This window comes from Heterodontus francisci, chromosome 12 (genome assembly GCF_036365525.1).
Source record: "Heterodontus francisci isolate sHetFra1 chromosome 12, sHetFra1.hap1, whole genome shotgun sequence".
Lineage (NCBI taxonomy): Eukaryota > Metazoa > Chordata > Chondrichthyes > Heterodontiformes > Heterodontidae > Heterodontus > Heterodontus francisci.
The window spans coordinates 93,208,423-93,234,515 of NC_090382.1; the positions used below are offsets into that span (position 1 = coordinate 93,208,423).

A 26,093-nucleotide genomic window follows, 5' to 3' on the forward strand; every position below is an offset into this window, starting at 1 on the left:
AATTACTCAGGTAGTTGCTGTTATTTGCTAATAGAGAAATTAGTTTGTATCTAGTTTAATGTCTAATTGCTCACACAGTTTCATCATAAGAGGTCCCCAGGAGCTTTAAATGCAAGAAAGTCACTAATCTCAAGGAAGGAAAAACAGCGTATACCAATCTCCAGTCTTACTTCTCTCTCCCAGGAGCAAACATGCTACCTAGCAACCAGCAATTCAACATTTTGTCTTCTTGTTGCTTTGGCTATTCTCCCTGCTGTATGATAGCTGACATGCAGATTTTTTTTGTTTTGAAATTACAGATCTCTCTTCAAACTGTCATTTTTTTGGGAGGGATTTTGAGATAAAAGTGCTGTTATTGCACCTTTGTTTTATGGTATTTACCAAAGCAATTACAGCCAGCCTACCTCCAGCTGTGTCCTTCAAAAATAAAGTCTAAAACCGGAAGCCTGATGTAATCCCACATGTAATGGAAAAACTCAATTGCATTTCAAAAGCACCACGCTTCATTCCCAAGCTTCGTCTTTGCCTTCCTTCTGTGATTGTTCACTGCAGAAGTCAAGGTCTTGTTCGTTTTAACAATCATGCTTTTTGCTATAACTAATGTACGACACACGAATCAATGGATATTCAGGGCTTTACCAGCTTGCAATAAAAGGCATTCAGAAAAGCAGTGTTATTGAGGCAATGTATATACTGAATTCTTTGCAATCTTAAGTGAATAATGGCTATAAAATTTATTCTTGCCCCTACCCTATTTAATGATTTACTCCTTTCCCTTCTTTCGGCTCTCCCTCCCTATGCACACCTTTGACTCTTTCTCTCTCTCTCTCTCTCTCTCTCTCGAGCAAGATATTGGGCAAGCAATCTGTTCTGAACCCTCTGCTTTTGAACTAGCTGCTGGGAGCTTAATGAGATTGGTACAGGCTAGCTCGCCCTCTGCTCTTCTATTTCCCTCTCTGGGAATTTGCCTTTCCACCTTTCTGCCAAAGGAACCAAAGGCGACCTGCAGAAATTTTTTTGAACGCAGCGAGTTGTTATGATCTGGAAGGGTAGTGAAAATAGATTCAATAGCAACTTCCAACAGCAAGTTGGATAAATACTTGAAGGAAAAAAATTCTGCCAGCTATGGGGAAAGAGCAAGGGAGTGGGGAAAATTGGACAGCTCTTTTAAAGAACTGGCACAGACACGAGGGGCTGAATGGCTTCCTTCTGTACAGTATAATTCTACGATTCTATGGGCATTTCAGGTGTTTTCAGTAAGTTATTGGGCCATCCATAAGTAAACACCTGATAAAGCCTGCAGAATACAATAAATTGCTCAGTACACTTTTCATAGAGATGGGACATACTGTTATATTGATTAAAAAGATTATTTCTAGGGCTCTGCATTGTGGAAAGTGGGGGGTAATTTTTCACAAGCTGGCAGAGATAAACACTGTCAGAATATAATGGCGGGATGATATTCCAATACTGCACATTAATGAAACACAGCAAGTGGCAGTGTTAAAATCACAACCAAACTGTGCTGGATAGAAGACTCCCACTGTGATAAAGGTTTAGATGGTAATATTTTAAAAATTGTTTTGCATAAATGTTATCTGTAGCACTGTTAAACTGTAGGGGCATCAGAATCCAGCTACTATTTGGAAAGTTTAGATGTGCAATTTCAATGAGATGCCTGGAACCAAATGGCTCAACTGTTACATTGGCTACTTTGAAGCTTAAAGGTTGTTTTTCAGCATTAGGTTAAGAAGTGGAAATTTTAAGTTTGCTACGGCATTCCATATTTTACATATCTCTTGGTTTCACAGTTAAAGACTGTTTGGTCAGCCTCAGTTCCTGGAATGACTGGAAACAGCTTGCTTGCTAAATTCCACAACACTGCAGGCCTTGCAATGAGCTTATTATTTGAAGCCCTGCTAGATTCTATTCTGTGCTTTTCTCAAGCTTTATTTATACCTTTAACTGCATGAAAATTTACATTTCAGTGCGTCTCACTGATGGCCTTCTTATTCTGCAAAAGGAAACTCCTAACTGGTCCATAGCTTCATGATCATTTATAATTAGTCCTCTATAGTACCATCTACAGAGCTACATATAATAAGAATGTATTTGTTTAAAAAATAAAACATAAACAGGCAGGAGCAATTAACTTAATTTCTTTTAATATTTCTTATGAGATTTGATAATGATCTACAATTTTTTCTGCTTTTCTAAGTACTGCAGACCTTATTACTTCCCTATGCCAAATAATAATAAAATTAACTGGGTGGGAACTAATTGGGCCCCAGCCTCCTTCACAACAGTGCCAAGCACAAAAAACAGGGAAAATAGAGAGAAATTACATTGTGTGGAAAACTGTCCCAAATCATTGAAGTAATTTCCCCAGCCTGGCACACTAATGGCAACTATTTTAAATACTAACAGCTAACGAATCCTTTTATAATAACCAGAATCTTCAAAATGTTTGGCATCCTGATTGTTGTATGTTCAGTTTTAATCCCAAAATTTTTTTTTGCTTTCACATTCTTCTTGAATTCTTTCACTGGTTGGTACACTTACTTCATGTCAACGTACCCATCCAGGAAGAACTATAGTTCCCCTATCATAGCATCAAACTCTTCCTGGGATGATTTCACCTCCATGTGTTGAGCACTCTTTGCGTGAAGAATTTCCTGACAATAATCCCAATTTTCTCTTTCACTAGTTTGAACCTATGCCTGGGTTTGCTGTCGCCATTTGGTTTGAAGTCGAGTTCTGGATCTACTGTTCTGATAAAGGGCTGCAGACCTGAACCGTTAACTCTGTTTCTCTCTACACGGATGCTGCCAGACCTGCTGAGTATTTCCAGCACTTCCTGTTCTCATTTCTAGATCCACCTTTCCTCGTTTCCTATTTTGAATACCTGAATGATGCCTTTTCTTTATCGTGTCCTTTAATGGGTGAATAGTCCAAGCTCTTCCTCACACCTCAGCCCTCTGACACTTGGGATCGACCTCGTGGCTATTCACTGCTCATTTCAAGAATCTGAATGTTTCCCTTGTCACTCAGGGACCTAAACTACCCAATACTCAAGGTCATAGGTTATATCTCAGCCAATGCCTAGTGCATGATCTGCAGAGCAACTCCTATCAGAAGATGGATGGCGCTGTTGAGGGGGTGGGGGTGGTGTGGATTAGGGCAAAGAACATGCCATAGGTTTTGGAAGGCAGTCACAGTGTGTTTCTAATATTCCATCTTTAGCATTGGTTTGTGGAAACATTAGCTCTGCAGCATATTCAATAGTAATGCTTCAATAATAACCATCAGGATATAGTTTTCATAGCGAATGCTTATTTTTTTAAACCTAGATACAATAGCCTAGAAATTGGAACACGCCCAAATGGGGGCATGATCCCACTATAGTGTATGTGGTTAATGAGACCAGCAGCAGATCTGCGACAAATTGATCCTCCAGCCTCATTAAGATAGTACCGCTGAATTAATGGCCCCAGCTGCAGTTCAGCCATTTCAGCGAGGTTGGTCGGCTCAGACCTCAGCCGAGGGCCTCAAGAGATTTGGGGGTGGGTGGGTGTGGGGGAGGTGGGTGGAAGGGAAGGCAATTGGAACAGAGGTGAGCAAAGGCCAGCCATGGCCCACAGTTTTAAGCTGGAGCCTGGAGGTGCACTCATGCTCTTAATCGTTCCACGATAAGGTAAGTATAAAACATTAAACCTACCTTTTGGATGGCAGGGTCCAGCAGTCATTCACAGACCAATTTAACAAATGAGCCTAAAACAGGCATTAGGCTCCTGATTTGCATAAGTAATGAGTCTAGTTTCAGGCACGTGTCCTGGCTGCATACTGAGCAGCCCGACCCAATATAAAATGATAAAGCAAATTAGAGAAGCAAAGAAAGAGTATGAAAAGAGACTGGCAATTAACATAAAAAGGAATCCAAAAGTCTTCTAAAGGCATATGAATAGTAAAACAGTGGTAAAAGAAGGAGTGGATCCAATTAGGGACCAACGAGGGGATTTATGCATGGAGGCAGAGGTATTAAATGTATAATTCCCATCTATCTTTACCAAGGAAGAAGTGCTGTGCAGATCATGGTGAAAAAGGAGGTAATTCAGACATTTGAAGGGATTAAAATTGATATGGAGGAGGTATTGGATAGACTGTACTTAAAGTTGATAAGGCACCAAGACCAGATGAGATGCATCCAAGGATACTGAGTGGAAACTGTGGAGGCACTGACCATAATTTTGCTGTCTTCCTTAGACTCAGGGGTGGTGCCAGAGGACTGGAGAATTGCAAATGTTACACCCTTGTTCAAAAAAGGGGGGAAAGATAAGCCCAGCAACTACAGGGCAGTCAGTTTAACTTGGGGAAGCTTCTAGAAACAATAGCTCGGGACAAAATTAATAGTCATTTAGACAAATGCGGGTTAATTAAAGAAAGCCAGCATGGATTTGTTAAGGGAAAATTGTGTTTCATTAATTTTCTGGAGTTTTTTGATGCAATAACAGAGAGAGCTGATGAGGGCAATGCTGTTGATGTAGTGTATATGGACTTCCAAAAGGCATTTGATAAAGTGCTGCACAACAGACTTCTGAGCAAGCAGCATGGAATAGAAGGGACAGTAACAACATGGATACAAAATTGGCTGAGCGATTTGCAACAGAGAGTGGTGGCTCATGGATGTTTTTCAGACTGGAGGAACATTTATGGTGGAATTCCCCAGGGATCAGTGTTAGGATCCTGCTCTTCCTGATATATATTAATGACCTAGACCTTGATGTACAGGGCACAATTTCAAATTTGCGGATGATACAAAACTTGTGAACTAAGAGTAGGATAGTGTAGAACTTCAATAAGACATAAACAGGTTGGTGGAATGGGCAGACAAGTGGCAGATACAATTTAATGCAGAGAAGTGTGAAGTGATTCATTTTGGTAGGAAGAAGACAGAGAGACAACATAAAATAAAGGGTACAATTCTAAAGGGGGTGCAAGAGCAGACAGACCTGGATGTATATGTGCATAAATCATTGAAGGTAGCAGGACAGGTTGAGAGAGCAGTCAATAAAGCATATAGCATCCTAGGCTTCATTAATAGAGGCATAGAGTACAAAAGCAAGGAAGTTATGTTAAACTTGAATAAAACATTGGTTCAGCCTCAACTAGAGTATTGTGTCCAGTTCTGGGTGCCACACTTTAGCAAAGATGTGAAGGCATTAGAGAGAGTGCAGAAAAGATTCACAAGAATGGTTCCAGGGATGAGGAACTTCAGTTAGGTAAATAGATTTGAGAAGTTGGGACTGTTTTCCTTGGAGAAGAGAAGGGAAAAACTGTTCCCCTTGGTGGAAGGATCAAGAACAAGAGGGCACAGATTTAAGGTATTTGGCAAAAGAAGCAAAGGTGACTTGAGGAAAACTTCTTCACGCATGGAGTGTTTAGGATCTGGAATGCACTGCCTGAGAGTGTGATGGAGCCAGGTCCCATCAAGCCATTCAAGAGGAAATTGAATTTTTATCAGTAAAGGAAGAATGTGCAGGGCTATGGTGAGAAGGCGGGGCAATGGCATGATATAAATTGCTCCTTCGGAGAACAGGTGCAGACACGCTAGGCCAAATGGCCTCCTTATGTGCTTTTACAAATCTGTGATTCTGTGAATATGGTGGGTGAAACAGTTCTAGCGCAGAATAAGCATGTACATGTTGCCATTTTGGACTGTTGGGTACCTGTTTTATGGTTATAAAATGGGTGCCGGGCGATGCAATTTATAGGCCAATGGGGGTAATTTTCACGTTCACCTTGTGGCAGTAAAGAGGCAAAGCAGATCGCCTGCCAGTTATAGAACCCACCCGATGACTCACTCTGGAAGTTTACTCCACAAGTGGAGAAGGTGAAAGATAATCACAGTGGTAGTTAAGAGACTGCATCACAGGAAATGCATTCACCACACACCTGGTAAATTGATATCACAGTCCTGGTCCTTTAACAACTTGGCCTTTATTTATTAGGACTTCAGAACTATCATACTGGAGCTTTGTTCTGGATTATTGACAATCATGGCACCTATTGTCTTTAAATATCTCAAATAGGATCTATTGCATGCTTGAGGCAAGATTATAAATGATCTAAACTAGAGTTAACTGCATAACCAGACCATGATCAGGCCTGGACAACGTATGCCAGCCAAGAGCGACGTCTCAATTCATTCCATCTTCGCTGCCTTCGGAGAATACTTGGCATCAGGTGGCAGGACTATATCTCCAACACAGAAGTCCTTGAAGCGGCCAACACCCCCAGCTTATACACACTACTGAGTCAGCGGCGCTTGAGATGGCTTGGCCATGTGAGCCGCATGGAAGATGGCAGGATCCCCAAAGACACATTGTACAGCGAGCTCGCCACTGGTATCAGACCCACCGGCCGTCCATGTCTCCGTTATAAAGACGTCTGCAAACGCGACATGAAATCGTGTGACATTGATCACAAGTCGTGGGAGTCAGTTGCCAGCATTCGCCAGAGCTGGCGGGCAGCCATAAAGACAGGGCTAAATTGTGGCGAGTCGAAGAGACTTAGTAGTTGGCAGGAAAAAAGACAGAGGCGCAAGGGGAGAGCCAACTGTGCAACAGCCCCAACAAACAAATTTCTCTGCAGCACCTGTGGAAGAGCCTGTCACTCCAGAATTGGCCTTTATAGCCACTCCAGGCGCTGCTTCACAAACCACTGACCACCTCCAGGCGCATATCCATTGTCTCTCGAGATAAGGAGGCCCAAAAGAAAAGAAAGATCAGGCACAGCAACAAATAAAATCAGAGTGCCGATTTTAACTTGGCCCTGGAATTAGGTGGGCAGGAATCGAGTGAGCGCTAAAACCTCTCTGACCTTGCCAGCATGAGGCCCAGGAGATTTTAACACCCCGGCCTCATCTACATGATCCTGTTCAGTTACCTGTTCGAAGTTGGCAGGATAGAGGCTGCTGGTCAACAGGTTGGTGCGCAATCTCGGGTAGAAGGGGACCACTGGCTGGGACCAAATGAATGGCCCCCAGAACTGAGGTAAATAATGGGAGGGGTCGTTTGGGAGGATGTTGAGGAGGGAGCCTGGGGCATGGCAGGCCATAAAGTTCCTTGTTCGGCCAGAGGAGCATTCCTGGTCCCACAAGGAAGGTAGGATAAAGTTAACGAAACACCTACCTGTTTGAACCTCCAGCTTGCCTCACCTGGCAGCAAAGCTACAATGGCTTCCCCACTAAGGCTACCAATTAAAATAGCAATTGGCGTCTGACCATGTCATCGGACGCTGACTGCATATTTAAGAAAGGACCCCGATTTTTAGCGGGTGACCTTGCCAAAAGCTCAGAATAGCAGGTTAAAGTATAAGGGATCAGGACATCAGTGGATAAGTCTCCTGGCCAATTTTAACGGCCCGCTTGCCCAGTTTCTGCTGAGCAGGCAGGGTTAAAATTGCCCGTCAGGATTTCAGACCAAGTGATACCTTCATTTCACTATTTTTTTAAATGTTCTATTTAAATTAAAAATAACATATCAAAGGGAATTATACCATTGACCTTTAATTCTTAATTTACTTTATCTTTTCTGCTGCTTTGGACTCAAATATTGCATCAGTAAAATCCGATCATCTGTATGTGATTATACCCTCTACTGAATGTTTGATCAGTTCTTGCCACAGCTTCTGTTCTAATGTTTACTCTGAAAATTGAAAATAAATAAGATTTTTTTTAAAATCCTCTGTATTTACAAAGCAGAAGAGAAAAAGGTACATAACTAATGGAAAACAAATATAATATACCAAAAAAAAACAACTTGCATTTATAAAGCACCTTTAATATGGTAAAATGTCCCTACACAGGACTGTACCAAGCCAAAGGAAACATTAGGCCATGTGAGAAAAAGCCTGGTCAAAGAGGTAGGTTTTAAAGAGCTTCTTATAAGAAGAAACAGAGTTGAGAAGCGGAGAGGTTTTGGCAGAGAATTCCAGAGCTTAAGGCCTAGATAAACTAAAACTAAACGGCTGCTAATGATGGGGTGAATCAAGTTGGGGATGCAGAAGAGGCCATATTGAACCTCTTGGACTGTTGTAGGGCTCTTTATCAAATAGATGCCTTGTTTTCTCTCAAAAGCTCTCCAGAACTAAGGTAATCCTTCAAAACTGTCAAACTAAAATTGTATTAAGTAACTAAAAATTAAAGTTAATTAAACTTTCAGTGAAGTAATTCGCTTTCAATGTCACAATGTCGTTAATTTCTGATCCTTAAACAAATGGATAGATGCTGTGTTCTGTATTAATGGGCACTGCTACAGTCTTTGGAATAGAATGAGGACAACTGTGTTTTAATTTCCTGGAATAATTTTTTAACCTCTTTGTGTGCTGACCATTCCTCTTTGAAGTGGGTTCTGATAATGAGTTGCAGCACTCCCCCGTTAACAGTTGCTGTGGGAACTCCACTGAACTCTCAACTGCTTCTAGTGGGTAAAAAAACAGGAATGTTTCTTTCCGATTTCCTTCTTTAATACATGCAGTATTTACACCCTTTGGGTGGCCTGAAAGCAATTTTTTTCAGCCTGCCACACTTAAATTGCTATGAAGCATCAATTTATTTATGAATTACATTTTTAAACACATGATATAAATAGATTTTGTCAGGGCTAGCAGTGCACTGTGATAAATACCTCCGGTTGTGGTGCTGACCATTACTCACTCAAGACCTTAACTTATCCACCAACCTTATTTACAGCAATATTTATTGTACATCTCACTGCTGGCCAGGACAAATCCTCCAATTATTAATTCAACAGAATTTTTAGACATGGTAACATATAGGGAAAAAAGGCTGTATGGCCTGCTGTTTCAGGTGGCAGGAGAGCGTAAGTGGGGTGGACATTTTCACCTACTCCAATGCCTTCCTGATGCCAGCTGCATTTCTGGTCTCGGAGTCATTGCTATCCAAGAGATCAAATCTCTGGTAACTGTCAGGGATTTGTGCCAGTCTTGGGGAGTGGGGAAGCAGAATGTGATAGGCTCTGAGGGCTAGGAACGACAAAAACCAGGCATTTGACTATGTTAAAGGTGATATATAAATGCAAGTAGTTGTGCAATAAATCTCCCAGGTCGAAAATTTAACATAAATTAATAGCACAAGAGCAGCTCCTGAATTTTTGTGAAACTCCCCTCTCCCCTATTTTCGTGAAGCTTTTAACCCGTTTATGTTAAATCATCTAACACTTCTGTTAAATGGCAGGAAGAGAGGTTTGGTAGTAGACGATCAGCCCCAGACTGTAAACTCAAGTACTTTCAAGGATGTCATGTGCAAATTCAGGGCAGCAATTGTATAGGTTGCAGGCACAACCACTATGGACTGAGCCTTACTTATCAGTGACAGGCAGGTCTACACCCTAATTGACAAACTGGAAAGAATATTACCACTCAATTATAGTGGAATCAGTAGGAGCACTCAATGCAGGGACTGGCTTTCATAGTATTGAAAAACTTGCTGCTTTCACTGCCAACTTCAATTGGTTCTCTGTACCTCATGTCTCTTTACGTTTAAATCCTGTTTGTTTATTTCCTTTGTATAGAATGAAGATGCAGAGCGACCCAACCCCTTTTTTTATGGATACCTGTAACTATTTTAGAATGCTATGCAGCATCAATGAATTTCAACTCATGTCCCCAGCCCCGCCCTCCCCCTTCCACCCCCCACCCCCCCGCCTTACAACTCCTTCATTGAAGATAGTGACCTGGAGTTTCTGCTCAATTGCGCTGTTCCTTTTTGGCTCAATTCAATCCTAGAATTTTAAACACAAATTGCATTCAGCGCAACTTGAGTTTCCGTGATATTTCATGCTAGGTTTCAAAACGTGACAATAGAGGCAGGCCCTGCCTAGAAAACCGGCAACACTGCCAGGGCAAACTAATCACCATTGGGAGTTTCCTCTGATTGTGCTTGTTTGCAGGTCTTCAAGGAGGCTCCAAAAATTATGCTGAATCTTTTGGGTGCAAATGTACTAATAGACACATGTTAAAAGGTTTGAATGTTTTTTTAAAGAAAAAATTTACTAAGGCACTCACTACTACACCCCAATCTAACTAAAAAATAGTTTCATATATTTTTTAAAAGTCATTTTCAGTCATTTGAAATCAGGTTACTCACAGGTTGACACTATGAATAAGAATACTTTTTTTGTGTTAAACCATTTTCAGTATATTAATCAGATGTTACTGAGTTACCGCTCTTGAATATATCAAAGAATATTTTTCAAGCAATTTCTTTAAAAAAAAACACTTTAAAATGTTGCCCAATTGTGCTGGTTGATGGCAGATTTTAAAATCATGATTATGCAAATGAGTTTGAACAGACATTTGAAGGGGGGGGAGGGCGTGGGGACACTTTTCAAAATGGGCACAATTTGTGCTGGAATCGCTGATTGTGTCCAAAGCAGAATCTCTATCCCAGTACCTCCAGCAGATTTCAGTTTCATAGATGGTGTCTTGACCTAGGACATCAATCAAACTGCCATTTTTTATGTGCGAGATTGTACAGTCTGTGTTGACAATCTATTTATCCATGGGGCCCCAATAAGTCAGACCAAATTGCCCTCAGTTGAGGCACAGGGACACTGGGGTGATTTTTGTGGTGCTCTGTTGCTGCACTGGTTGAGATTGCTTAAGTAACATAGACAAGATACCAAATGTAGGAGGTTCAAATTTGGTACTGTTCAGTAACTGGCCATGTGCAATGCATGGGAAAATGCTGTAATTTGTTTTTCACTGTTTTCGTGCAAAACATGTGAAAAATAAAATACTCTGCTTTCTGTTTGAGGGTGGTTAGTACAGAGGTATGGTACCTTTGATAAAATTCCAACTATATGCACCCCTCAATGAAAGGAAAACTTCAAAAGATGACTTCATCTATAAGCATTTTAAACAAGAATAGTCAGTTATAAGGTATTGTCATCTTATGACTAATTGCCTGTCAACCAGTTTAGCATTTTAATGTCTAAACACTCAAATTTTACGATGCAGTAATATAACGCATGAACATAGGAACTAGGGAAACAGAAATGACCATTCACACGATCCAAATTATTCTGTTAGCCACATCTGGTTTCAGGACCTGATTTGATCATTTTTCATCTTTTTCAGCGTGTACCCATATCTTTTCACTTTCTGCTGAATCAGTAATTGACCCAATTCCCTTTTGAATACTTCAACTAAGTCAGCATTTACTACACTAGGTGCCAGCCTATTCCATAAATCAAAAACTCCAAGCGTGAAGAAGTTATTTCTGAAGCCTAGTTGAGACCTTTTCAGATTCCAATCATGTCCTCTGATTTTTATATGCTAATTTTGCACAAAATGCCTCTCTTAACATCAGCGTCATCAGTTCCCTTCATCATTGTTTCAGGAACTTGGATTTGTCCCGTTCTTCAATCCTTCAGAGTTGTTGATTTATGGAATAAATTGTTACCAGCTGCAGCTTTCAAACATTTTATGTTCAGAATAATGAACTGTTGGGAGTGAGTTGTAGGCTGTAATCTGTTCAAGAACCTCAGATGATTTACTCGGAGTACAGTGGTTACGTGAAAAAGATTCATCTGCAACCTGCAATTTTAAAATGAGGAACGCTTTTGAAACAGGCAGGCTCAATCCTGGAATAGCTCACACCAGCCCACTCTGAAAATACAAATGCTGGTCACTGAGGAGCATCTGCAATGGGTTAAAACAGTGATTAGAAAAAAAAAATCTGTCGTGTCAAACATGACTGCTGATGCAAAAATACTACTGCATTGCACATCATTGCCTCTGCCTCCATATACAAAGACAGCAATCTTGCACGGACCTTTCTGTCGCTTTCATCTCTGCTCTGAACAAGCTGAGCATTTGTTACTGTTTTAATGCAAAGGATGAGAAAAATGTTACTTGTGTAACATCAAGTTGCAAATGAAATTGGGAACAATATTTTCTCTTTGGCTTTTTTAGTTGGGGTTGTGCAAAATCAAATCAATTAACAACGCTCACCCCTGTCGTGCTGTGTTATGAATAGACTAGTGCATGATGATTCTGTCAATTGCTGCACTATTGCAAGCAGCCTGCTGCTTTAGTGCCGATTCAGGAGCCTCTTATTGTGGTTTTAGGGCAGGCAGGAGGAGTTTAACAGATTCTTAAGTAATTTGCAATTTTGCCCACTAAAGAACATTTAGTTAGATTTAAAGGCTGCAGTTTTATGTTGGCTCTGTAATTATTGCTTCATTGGGAGATTTGTGTTTGAACGCAAGCTATAAACAAAAGCAATTTCCTTCTTTGCATGTAGATACAGGTTTCTTGCAAGGCCTTTGTGGAACTCCAGTTTTGGATATGTCCAGTCGTGCCCGTTCCTCCCAGCTAAAGGACCTGGCATTAATCAACTGAGGGGAGGTGAAGAGTTAAGCAACCAAACAAAAATACAATGAATGATATTGCTCGATGCTGGCAGTGGTAGTGTTGGAAACTGTTACTTCCTGGTTTCTCACTAAGGTAGTATTACTTATGTAGAGTTGTTTTGGTAAATCTGACTGAGAAAACTACCCATTTCACAACATTTAGATGAAGTGTTGTCAAGTTTCTTAACTAGGTTCAGTTTTTACTTCATTTAATTCATTTAACAAAATAACAATGGGGGTTTATTTGATATTTAAAGGAACATTGCTATCTTGAAAAAAGGTTTGATGATTTTGTTTTGCAAAAATAAATGTGAAATAACGTTATACACAAATCACATGGGGGAATTATTCAGCCCAATTTGTGTCACTGAGCTTGTAGAAAAGTGAAGAAGCATTTACTGAACATGTTTGTAAGTAGATGTCATTCCTTTAATCAATAAATACTGGGAATCCAACATTTATCCAAGTAATTTCATAATAATAACTGTTTATAAATCACTTGATTCCTAGTGTATACTGGAAACCACAAAACCTCTCAATGACCTTGTTGTGAGCACATTTTAACAATTAATTTATTGATTGGATGGCCAAAGTTTGCTTGTAGCAGACACCTGTCAATAACATTTCTGGTTTTCCCCTATACACGAGATATCAATTGCTTTTAAAATTAGTCATTACTCCAAAATTAAATGAGACTGACTTTTGATTCCTGTAAACAGGCTGAAGAATTAATTTATCCTACTTTGTCAAATAGTTTAAAACTAATTGACACTGTAATCAGCATTGATGCCTTCATTTAAATAACTCCAATCTGAATTTGAAAGTAAAGATGTTTTTGCCTTCAATTTCATCATCGACCTTTAGCAGAAAGGAGGAATAAAATTGTCAACAGCAAAGAATTTGCAGAGGATTTGCTGTTCAAGGATTTTAAATAGGGACCTGTACCGACCGGATGAACTTTGATTCGAGAAAGATATACTATCTCAAAGAAAATGTTTTTATTCCCCTTCGCTATTCTTCTAGTTATATTTTCTCCTCTTCGTAACCCCATTTCGTAAACCATTACTTGGCTGAGAACCAAACAAGCCACCTGCTACCCGTCCTCTGCTGATGGTTTTCTACAACCAGCCACAAGGAGCTCCAGAATGTAGCCTGGTTGATCTGCCTTCTGATTTTTCCGTTCTGCTTTTAGGGAAGCTCTTTGCTTTCAGCTTGGGACTCTTTCTTTCTCCACTCCCCCCACCCCCACCCCACCCTTGCCTACCTCCTCTGCACCCTGCCTGAGATAGGAACTGTGATTGAAATCAATGCTATTAAAATTTCAAACAATGGGATTGATTGCTAGTTCAGTACAAAAATACATTGCAATTCTGCACAAGTCAAGCCAGTTGTTAAATCTGAGATACACACCTATGAAATATGCCAGTAGTATAGCCAGTACCACTGAGGCAGCGATAGCACACAAGGCAGCACACTTCCAGCTACAGTACTTGGATGGCTTCTTCAGTTTAAAAGCATTTCGGGAGAAGGTGCTTCTAGGCAAAAGCCGTGGCGGTGGAGAGTAGACAGTACCAGAGGTTAAAGGATAGCCTGGAGTGGATGTGCTGAACAGAGGTGTTGTCCCAGAAGAAGTCTTAAAAAGAAAGTGCCTGAAAGAGAGAAAGAAAAGCTCACAGTGTGGTATACCCATGTGACTAAAACTGCTTTTGTATTTCTCACCTGGCTCAGAAGAGAGTACAAAACACATCCTGTCTTCAATTTTTAAAGAACTACTTTTTCCACTTTTTTTGTTCTAAATTTTCATTGTTTTTTTTGTTTCGAGTATTGTTCCTGTCCAATCAGAATCACCTTTTCAGAAATAGGTGGGGGTGGGGAGCTAGAATTTGAAAATCATAATATTGCCATTTAGCATTTTTACTCCACAGACCATCATTTGCTGTGTGTGCTCAGTGCAGCAAAATGGTAAAGCTGGCAGTTATTAGCAGATTCACATTTTCAAGCAGCACCCAGAGAAAATCTCCTCCCAATAGTTAAAGAAAAATTATCCACTAACAGGAAAACATAGCTGTAATGCCACTGGTGTGCACTTCATTTAATTTCTGCACAGGGCACAGTAGCTCTTATTGCACACAGTTGGGCAAGAGCCCAAAGACAACAGGATTCAAATTCATTGGGCATAGAGTTGCGTGCAACATCTTGCTCGGGACTTGTAATGGCATGCAGTTACTTTCTAGATATTTACACAGCCAGCTCAAGCAAAAGCAAACTCTTGCTGGTGCCAGCTAATCTCACACCTGTAAACTGGAGGTGATAGAGATTGTTAAATTTTTGTTGGATAAGGGTGTTACGAGTGACGGAACCAAGGTGGGTAGATGGAGTTAAGATTCTCATCAACCACAATCTAATTGCATGGCAGAACATGCTGGAGGAGCTGAATGGTCTATTCCTGTTTTTATGCTCCTGAGTAATGTTGATCCTATTTATCTGAAACTATTTTGTGGATAAAATTTGCAGTTGATTAGTTTATTGACCACCATTTTGCTTTCTGACAAGTCTACTGGAATATGTGGAAGGTGGGTTGTACACTATTTAACCATTAAGATTGTGAGCTTGTTCAACAAATTCTAAAACTGGGGTTAAACTCGTAATTAAACAGCCACCATTGCCTTGCAAACCCACAAGGAAAACGTTTTGCTTCCATTGATCAACATGTAATGTGACAAGGTCAATTGTACTGAGAACATATTTTTATATTAATTGCACACAGTGTCACTGATGTGAGGCTCTTCTGAATCTTTTGCCTTCTCAGAATGGCAATGATATCCCTTCAAGATTAGTTGGCTGCTTGCATTAACACGGTGTCAACAAAACCTGGAAACTAATCGTGGTACTGACAGATTTTGTTTGTGTCAAACATTAGTTGTGGGTTTTCTGCCATTATGTACACACACGATGCCAGAGAATTGTAGAACAAGTTAATATTTCTCAATTGATTGACCTGCACTGTAGCCAGCATCATGATCAAAGACATCATGGTATGAGCTCAGAAGCCTATAATATTGGTGGGCCATCCAGTCACAAGGCAGAAAGTCTGAACATCATGTACAGCACAAGAAAGAATAAAAATGCTTTGTCATCTATCAACCCCATTCTGTTGATAGGTTATACACAGCTTATGCATTCCATCATAGTCTCAAAGGAAATTTCAATAAAACTGGGTCTGGTTGTAGACAGCCAAAACATCATCAGATCTCCACTGTTCAATGCTGGCTGGTTGCTTTCTACAGATGACATTTTCTACATCCAGAATCACATGACCTTTTGTCTTACATAGATTATTAAATAATTATCCTATAATCATCCCATCCATTGTCCAATATTTAACCAGTTTCCTTCTTTATCAAAGCAATATCAATGGCTTTTGCTGGAAGTTTGATGCACAAATTTGTGACCCTTCATGAGAAAGGTCCTGCTTGAAATAAGTTAATGTCTATTCCTGTTCTCACTTTTGAACTTAAAACAATGTTATATTTCTGCACTTTAAAAACCTGGATCATGTTTCTCTGAATCTTCTACTTTCTAATGTTGGTAAGTTCAGCAGTATTAGTCTGCTCATACTTAGAACCTTAACTCAGGAGCCAGTCATGTTACTCTATGTTAAACTCAAAACAATGCCTTTTGAAGGTAAAGGGGGAGAAATTGGATTCCCCCACGAAATGGACGCTGGGATCATGGTGCATGATTTACCACACTGCAGACAGCATGTTAAATTGGTGTTGACTGCTCTTTTAAATGAGTTCCGCATGCAACCAGTCCTCGTTGTGCTGTTCATTGGTTGCACGCATCGGCAGGGGGCCTGATATCACGAGTGACCAGTGTCATGAATATGCTATGCTGAATGAAGATTTTTAATTCATTTGTTAGAAACCTAAATTAAACTTTTAAAAAGAAAGCAGCCAAGATGGCCACCACAATTTGCATTGAAATACCTCACATTCCAAGGTATCGAGGTGAAGACACATGTCTGAAAAGCCGTCATTGAGAACAATGGCTTGAGCAGTGAATGAGCTACCTGGTATCGCCTTCATTAGCAAGACATTCAAAGCCATCTTGGAACATTAACACTAGTGGAGACAAACCTCAAAGAGTAAACACTAAAACAATGAGACCTGAGAGAGATTGGAATTCTAAGACTTGGCCATCATTAATGTGCAAAAGAGAATACACTGGGGCAATCATGTGACAGTCGCTTCATCTGTGTGAAAACTTGGAGTTTCTTTTGGACACATTAGACAAGCATCAGTTTTAAATCAGTGCTGGACCCAAGTGGGTCTGTCTTTCTCTCTCTCTCTCTCTCTCTCTCTCCAGGCAATGCTTTAAGTTCAAACTCTGTCTGTGGGCTGCAAAACATCCAAGTCTATCTTTGCTGCAGATAGATACTCTGAGGAGAAAGCCATCTACGTCACTGTCTCCAAGAAAACCCTGAACCAGGTGGCCACCTCTACTAGCCAGAAACTTAAGGACCACAAGTTCGTCTGGAAAACAACTGAATTACCAGACTCCATAAACTGTATATTCTGGACTCTAATCCATCTAATCTATTCTTCTTCACTCTGTAATCTATTTGTGTGTGTGTGTGTGTGTGTGTGTGTGATTTTTGTGTGTGTGAAAGTTGGAGCATAGTTTATTATTTTTACTTCGATCAGGTTGTGATTCACAGTACAATAAACTTAACTCTTTCTTGTTTAAACTCAAGAAGATCTGTCCACTTGGTTCTTTCATGATCATAGCACCTAAAAGGGTTAAACACTCACTGAACTGTTAAGTACATTCACAGCCTAAAAGAAATAAACTCTCGCAGTCAAACAAGGAGAGGGACAAGAGGTCCTGGAAAGAAGGAGAGATGTCCAGTATCTTCAGAGTGGCAAGCGGCTCTCCAGACATATGCTCAGGAGACAATGGGAAAAAGTGGCAGCAGAGGTTAATATCAGGAGAGTAGCTCCAAGAAAATGGATGTAGTGCAAGAAGAAGATTAACAATCTGACAAGGGGCTGAATTTCCACTTTGGAGTGGGAAACATAATTCCGGACTGTTTCCGGGTCCCCCGACCACCATTCCCCCCACCCCCCCCCCCCACTGCTGGGGAAGTAGATTAAACTCACGATTTCTGTGGGGGAAACTCCATTATTGGATTGGAGTCCGGTTTGGCGGCCAATTAGAGGCTGTGGGGGCAGGAGTGGTGGCTGGCCAGATGAAGTGTGGCCCAATTTAAACTCCCCACAGCAGCCATTACTGTGGCTGCTGTTTGAATCTGGAGGAGGCAAGCAGAAGAGTTTGTGTGAGACTTAGAGTAGACTGCAGTGTGCAATGATGGCAATGGAAAGGCGGAGGCCTGGGACCCGGTGTGGGGTAAGCAGGGCAGCACCCCTCCTCCCACCTCCCAGTTCTCAGATAATTAACTGGAGGTGATACCTGAGACCGTGAGGGAGGTCCTCTTCCCAGAGTATAGCAGGAGGAGGCCACCCACCTAGACTAAGCAGGCCTGGGTTGTGATCGCTGCCACTGTCAGTAGCAGAAGTGTAATTAGAAGAAATAAAAACAAGAAATGCTGGAACCACTCAGCAGGTCTGGCAGCATCTGTGGAAAGAGAAGCAGAGTTAACGTTTCGGGTCAGTGACCCTTCATCGGAACTTTCATCGGAAACGTTAACTCTGCTTCTCTTTCCACAGATGCTGCCAGACCTGCTGAGTGGTTCCAGCATTTCTTGTTTTTATTTCAGATTTCCAGCATCCGCAGTATTTTGCTTTTATTTTAGTATGTAATTAGAAGAATATGGATTTAGTGCTGCAAAAGTTCAATGACCTCATATGTTCTGGCAAGCTGAGTACAACCCTCAATCCTCAGGACAGGCCTCAAGGCTTGCATCCAGCAGACACACCACTTGAGGACTCTCAGGAGCAAGGTGCTTCTAAACATGGGAGGGGTGTGTGCCCAGGCCACTTACTCACCCCTCATAATAACTCACAGCCAAAGTACTACTGAGGACCTGGCACCACTGAAACAAGGAGCTTCTAATTGATAGGGGCAGATGCCATCCATAGAACACAGCAGTGCCTTATCTTACTCTCTTTTGTCCTTGCAGGAGAAACAAACATATAATGCCTGGGAAAGGGCACTGACAAGCAGGCGGTGGGGTTCCATACTACCAGCGGATAATGCCAATGGGAAGAACAAGAATGGAGATAGCAAGGATCCTGGATGAGGACGAAGTCCAACCTGGCGAGATGGGAACCCATGGTGCAAATGGTGATTATAGAGGGCAAAGTGCTCATTGGAGGAGGTGCAGGGAACGCCCCCTCATCCGGTAGCCTGCTGAGCACTGAGCTGCATTGGATAGTCTCAGCACTGCAGTGGCTTCTGCTCTCCTAGGTTGGTTCTCATGATCTCCTCTTGTGTCTCTCACAGGTGCAGGTGTCCACCCAAGAACACCCTCTCCCTCTGTTCCTGAGGAACCTCATGAAACCAAGGTAGCACCATTACACCTAACAAGTACACCATTCACCAGTGGAGATACTCTCACCCTGGTGGGTCCTGGCTCCCGTTTTGATAGGGTAGCACTGGGTGAGGAGCACAGCACAAGTGTGCAAGAGGAGGTGCCAGAGGCTGAGGATGTCATGGAAAATGATGAAGGTGCCACGCTTCACAGGGTGCCTTCCTCATCCTCAGCCTCCTTAGCTCCTTTGACTGTAGGAGTGTTTGTGCAGCACGGCCAAGTGACAGAGGCTGACCCTGCAATGATGCATTTGCAGTAGTCTCCAGCGACGCCCCCACGACAAGGACAACTGCCAGATTCACCTCAGGCATAGGCAGAGACCAGTGAACATGCTGTTTCCACTCCTCAGAGGACACAAGGGAAGCACCTCATAGGTGTGGCTGAGTGCAGAGGCCACAGTGTTGTGCGGAGCACTGAGCATGTCACTGGGGTGACTTCTTACTATCTCTGTACACTGTTTTCCTTTCTTATCATTTTATAAATAATGACACTTCAAGGCACACATCAGAGACTCCTTTTATTGGCGGCATAGCAAAAAATGTGGTCTGAGGTGGTGAAGGAGATCAAGGGTTCATACAAGGTGAGGGCAAAGGCTCTGGGCAAATGTGCATCCTTTATTGGGCATAAGAGTTTAGATGTTCCACCCTGCGTCTTCAATGGACGTGTTAGCACAGGCACCTCCATGCCCTTCATCCTGAATCAGAGACACTCAGTTGAAACATTCCTGAATCAAATGATCCTTGGCATTCATGGCATCCTGAGAGACCTGTCGCACCTGCATCATGCCCGACCACCACCTTGTGCGGCCGCAACAGCTCGGTGTTCTGCCACCTCCCCCTCTGCCTCCATTTCATCCTCCTCTCCTCCCTCCTGTTCCTCCATCTTCAGAAGCCTGATGGCCTGCTCAATGGTTGTCCTAGTGAGCAGATAGCTTTGGTAATATCATCTATGTGCCTCTGTCTGGGGCTCTCATAGAGGGGTCAGTAACCATCTTTTCAAGGGATTTCCCTTGTACCCTAGGATCCAGCCATGGACTTTGGGTGTTGGAGTGAAGATTTGCAGCAGCATGGACTGGCAGGGGATGAAGGAGTCATGCAGCTGCCAGGAAAGCAGGAACACACATGGAGGAAGCTCTTGTTGTGGTTGCAGACCAGCTGAACTTTAAGGGAGTGGAAGCCTTTCCTGTTGGTAAATCTGATTGGATGGTCACTGGGTGTCTTGATGGCCACAAGTGATGATGCCCTGCACCTGGGGAATCCAGCAACGGCAGTGAAACCCACTGCCCTCTGTCCTTGCAAGGCCTCATCATTCTTTCAGAAATGAATATACTGTCCAGCTCTCGCAAAAAGGGCATCAGTGACCTGCAAGATGCAGTGGTGTTCTGTCATTTGCAAGATGCCACCAAGGTCCGCAGCAGATCCTTGGAAGGAGCCAGAGGCGAAGAAGCTTAAGGACATAGTGGCTTTGACGGTTACTGGCAGGGCAAGGCAACCAGTGTTGCAAAGTGTGAGCTCTTTGGTGACGAGGTTACAGATGTCTGTGACCATCTGCCTGAGAGGTGCAGTCTCTTGTGGCACTGGTTTTGGTCATCTCCAAGTAGCTGCTTCCTTGGTGGTAGATTCTATGTGGATGTTATGGCCTCCGTGTCCTTCCTGCCCATCATCCATCTCCTCTGCCCTCCTGATGCTGAGGGTTCTGCCTTTCCTGTGGTGGGTGTTGCTCCTCATTGCCACTAGGCCCAAAATCGGAGTGTCGTGCCCCCACTGCCAGCTGCTGCCTTCCTTGTACTGAGCTGGTTGCCCAGTTGTCCTTGCTGCCTTACTTGCCTTGCCCCTATGATGCCAGGAGGGTGACAACCCCCTGCACTGCCTGAGCACTGACTGCCCACTTTCCCTGCCACATCCGCAGCACCTGTCTCCCAATGGCCGTCCCCATCTGTACTGCTACAACTTTTATGGCTTTAGGCTAATTCCCTGGGATTGCTATGACTGGCTCCCAACTCTGTTCCCATCTCCCTTCACCTGGTCTGCCCCAGACAGCACTTGTAGCCCATGTGCTGCCATGAAACTCTCAGCTCCCCCCATTAACGAGCTCTTGGTGATCTCTTCAAGTAGCTTAATTGGCCTTAATTGGGAAGTGGATGGGATCGCGATCTGGCCCTCCTCTCACCCTGGTGATCTTGGCCAGTGCTAGAAATGGTGTCGCAAAACCAACATGCTGGCCGGCATCAGTATTTTCGAGCCCCGTCCACCTCCATCCCCAGACTTGGCACGGCCCGAAAATACAGCCCGAAATGTCAAGCTGAGCGAGTTTATCCTCAAATGGCATAATGGCATATCCTACCAACTGCACTACTAACCTCATCCAACGCTCAATTCACTACACCCCTCTCACCCAAAATGTACGAACAAATTGTACCTCTTGCTTTTAGTGGTATATATTAATGATTTGGACGTAAATGTAGGGGGAATGATCAAGAAGTTTGCAGATGACACAAAAATTGGCCGTCTGATTGATAGCGAGGAGGATAGCTGTAGACTGCAGGAAGATATCAATGGACTGGTCAGGTGGGCAGAAAAGTGGCAAATGGAACTTAACCCAGAGAAGTGTGAGTTGATGCATTTGGGGAAGTTAAACAAGGCAAAGGAATACACAGTAAATGGGAGGATGCTGAGAGATGTAGAGGAAGTGAGAGATCTTGGAGTGTACGTCCACTGATCCCTGACGGTAGCAGGACAGGTCGATAAGGTAGTTAAGAAGGCTTATGGAATCCTTTCCTTTATTAGCTGAGGTACAGAATATAAGAGCAGGGAGGTTATGCTGGAACTGTATAAAACATTAGTTAGGCCACAACTTGAGTACTGTGTGCAGTTCTGGTCCCCTCATTACAGAAAGGATGTAATTGGACTAGAGATGATACAGAGGAGATTTATGAGGATGTTGCCAGGACTCGAAAATTGCAGCTATGAGGAAGGATTGGATAAGCTGGGGTTGTTCGCCTTGGAACAGAGAACGCTGAGGGGAGATTTGTTTGAGATGTACAAAAGTGTGAGGTTCCTGGATAGAGTGGATGTGAAGGGCCTATTTACCGTAGCAGAGGGGTCTGTGACAAGGGGGCATGGATTTAAAGTGATTGATAGAAATATTAGAGGGGAGATGAGGAAAATTTTTTCACCCTGAGGGTGGTGGGCGGTCTGGAGCTCACTACCTGAAAGGGCGGTATAGGCAGAAACCCTCAACTCATTTAAAAGGTTGTGCACTTGATGTAACATGCAGGGCTATGAACCAAATGCTGGAAAGTGAGATTCGGCTGGATGGCTCTTTTTTTTTTCAGCCGGCACAAACTTGATGTGCCAAGTGGCCTCTTTCTGTGCTGTAAACTTTCTATGATTCTTTCTATGATTCTACCTTCTATTAATCAGGACTCAACCCTAAAATTTATATGCTTTACCTCACACACTTTACACTGTTGCAAGCCTTACGCCCACAACTTGCAGCTTGCGTACACTGCCAACTATTCAATCATGACAGCCGCATCACCCAAACATATTGCATGACATTCACCAACAAACTTCTCTCTTTTGCAGGAGAAGCAACAGAAAGGAACTGGAAGAGGACAAGTACGCCTGCAAGTTTTAACACCATGAAGGAGACAATGCTGGACATCATGGAAATGTGCATAGCTGAGGCTGTGACCAATGGAAGTGCTGGAGGGATTGGTAATGAGGGTTTCTGCATCCCTAATCCTTCTCTCTTCCCACTTTTCCCTTATCTCACAATCTCTTCTAATTTAGAAGCTGCAGAAGGTGTAATCCTAACTTTTTCTTCTTCCTTCAGCACATCCCTTGTCCTGTTTTCCTTTCAGATACCCAATAACTGGAACCTTCCCAGTCAGCACAGGGCGGCACAGTGGAGCAGTGGCTAGCACCACAATCTCACAGCTCCAGCGACCTGGGATTGGTTCTGGGTACTGCCTGTGTGGAGTTTGCAAGTTCTCCCTGTGACCGTGTGGGTTTCTGCCGGGTGCTCCGGTTTCCTCCCACAGCCAAAGAACTTGCAGGTGATAGGTAAATTGCCCCTAGTGTAGGTAGGTGGTAGGGAATATGGGATTACTGTCGGGTTAGTATAAATGGGTGGTTGTTGGTCGGCACAGACTCGGTGGGCCGAAGGGCCTGTTTCAGTGCTGTATCTCTAAATAAAAAAATAAAGTTGAGGAGACATTGCCACCTGATCTTACACTCATAGCCACCAACTGAGACATTGACATTGCGTGCATATTATAAGCTAGGACAGAGAAGGGATCTGCATGCTGGGATATCAGGCACAAGTGTGCAAAAGCCAGCTCAGGGAGCAAGGATAACACAGATGCCAGCTTGCTGGAGGAAGAGGTTTCACACTAGTTCTGTTGTTGAAGAGTCAGATCAGGACTTTGATGGGCCCGGCTACAAAAGAAGGTTGATGGGTATACATAAACAAATGGTGGGTGTGCCAGAAAGCCTGTGCTGAGTGCTAAGGAGCATGGAGGAGTCCAGCACCAACTTGGCAGAGTTGACTTTGTAAAGAGCTTGCAGCACATCCTTTCCAAAATGGAAAGGGTAGTCACCTCCATCAGCACACCTGTGGAACCCACGATGATGCAGTGTCTTGATGCCGATGTCACAGCTTTGATTGTAACACAGCCAGCTTCCATCGACATCCTGAGTGCTTCTGTGGAAGCTCAGGGTAGTGCCTTGCAAGCTCAGATAGTTGCATGGACAGCTCTGAGAATCACTGTTCAAAGCAGCTTTCAGGGCATCACAGCAACCTATCAATCTGTTCTCCAACAGATCAGTAGGATTGCTCAGGCATCACCCTAGGAGAGTGGTAATGGCTCCATGGAGCACGCATTTGCTGTCCGCTCTCAGGATGACAGCATTTGTGATCCCACCCCTGCCACTCCACCAGTGTCCTTGCTGTTACCTGTCAGGCAGCCAGCTCAGACAGGTGCAGCCCAAGTTGAGATGCTATAGTCTGAAGTTGGGCTTTTTGGACTCAGAGCTGTTCAAGACCACCCTCCAAGACCATCTGCAGTCTCCTTAATTGAAAGTCACCAGCCTTCCACCAGCCATACTACAGCCACTGGGGAAGCACCTCATAGGAGCACGAGGCGCAGCAAAGGCACAGGAAAGACAGGTACTGTAGAAATGCACAAGGGTGATTGGTTGATTTTTGTATACATTATGTCATGATTGTACATTCCAATCTGATTTTAAGATTCATTTTCAAGTGGTTTTTATTTTTGTGTTGTCAGAAAGAGGACAAAGTGATGGTCACAGTGTGGGACTGCTGGTGAATGGGGAGGTTACCTGTATTGTTAAAAAATTATGAAATAAAAACAGAAAGTGCTGGAAATGCTCAGCAGGTTTGTCAGCATCTGTGCTAGTGACCTTTCATCAGCCAGCCTCCTGTTGAGCTTGGTGGGGGTCCCTCTTCTGGGAGCAATACATGGCTCACAGAGGATCCCCCCCCAACCCACCCGGCAGCGATGGCCTCCCCAGCAGTGAGTATACCTCCTGCCCTCACCATCCGCCCGCCCACCACCCCCTCACACGAGCGTGCTTGACTGGCCCCGGTGACCCCGACCCCACTTAACTTGTTCACAGGGTCTCCTCCATGTTTGCGCTCAGATTGGCTGGCAGCCCTTTGGGTGGGATCTTGTCCCTTAAAGGGATGGCACCCCAACAGCGGGCAGTTAATTGCCTGCCTGCTGTTAAATTCAGCCAGGGGTCCAATCGAGGGCCGAGGCCCTCCACCCCTCCATCTTCCGGCCTGTCACTGGGGTCCCCATGACCGATATAAAATGCAGCCTTAGGTGCGCATGTGCAAATCCCTTTGCCAAGATGGCATCCAATACATTTCCTGTCAGAATGTGCACACGCATCTTGGTCCCCATTTATGAGCATTCGCAGGCCATGTAGCATTCTCTCCCAGTGTCCAGAAATGCACACAATATTCCAAATTTGACCTCATCAATGGTCTATACACAGCTAGAATAAATTGTTTTGACTTGTAACCAAATGATATTGAGAGGCATATCCCAGTTCTTGATCTGCCTCATTGATAACAACTTCTAATGAACTAAACGCTTTTATTGAGATGTCAATAAATCATAACCAGTCCTTTAAATTTATCACCTTTACCACTGGACATCCCTTTATCATGTATACTTGTGTGCAATTTGCTGTTCCAATATGCATTACCTTACATCTTTCCACATTAAAATTCCATCCTGGTCTAGTAATTAAACATTCTGTTGTACAACAACCCTAAAACACAGGAAAATAAAATTCAAAGTGAAAGAAGCTGTGAGCATGAGATTACCTTCTTCATTTACCCATTGCTCTACAAGCTGGCCTATTGAAAGTTAAAAAACAAGTAAAACATTGTGAGGTGCACCATGAAACATTCTGGTACGAGAAGAAATTTTAATTGCCTTTCACAACTAATTCTCTCGGAATTCCAGTCCATTGATCTAATTTTTTTTTAATGCCGTAACAATGTGTTTGGTATTATAGAAACAAAAACGAATACAAAACACTCAAAACACTACTCAGTTCTGTCAACATAAGGCAGAAATTAATTTAGACTGATTTATAAAAATCTTTTTATTGCAGTGACTCATTGTGAGCAATTACAGCTAAATATGAAAGTGTCAGTGCTTCCTACTCCACTTTATTTTCGAGTCAATGATTTGCTTACAAATTACAATTATTTAAATAGGTGCAGATGTTAGAATTATTTCACACACTCTCCATTCACCTAGAACCAAAGTATGAATCTAACCCAAATGAGCCTATCGCTGCTGGTGGTAAGGGTCCTATGTTAACTGAGTTTTGGGTAATTGCAGTTAGTAGAGAGCAGGTCACAGCACAAAACTGCCATATTAGTGTTTTTCATTGAGATAAACTAAAAGAACTAGAAAATGGAAATATCACACTGAGGTTGGATTGGAGACTTATGAGGGAAGTAACATAAATGAAAGGAAGACTTGCATTTATGTAGCACCTTTCACGACCTTAGGAAGTCCCAAAGTGCTTGACAGCTAATGATTACTGTTGAAGTGG

At 42.8% G+C, this 26,093-nt stretch overlaps 1 protein-coding gene across 17 annotated transcripts in view; it reads right to left on the minus strand.

Moving 5' to 3' along the window:
• Positions 1–26,093, minus strand: part of LOC137375999 (teneurin-2-like) — an 812,476-nt gene that overhangs the window by 212,814 nt on the left and 573,569 nt on the right. For 16 of the 17 annotated variants that reach the window (XM_068043888.1, XM_068043886.1, XM_068043879.1 and 13 more), the window contains one exon: positions 13,848–14,086. The exons of the other annotated variant lie outside the window; for it this stretch is intronic. In XM_068043888.1, the coding sequence (XP_067899989.1) occupies positions 13,848–14,086 (239 nt within the window). The remainder of the gene's footprint in view (positions 1–13,847; positions 14,087–26,093) is intronic. 17 annotated transcript variants of the gene reach the window in all.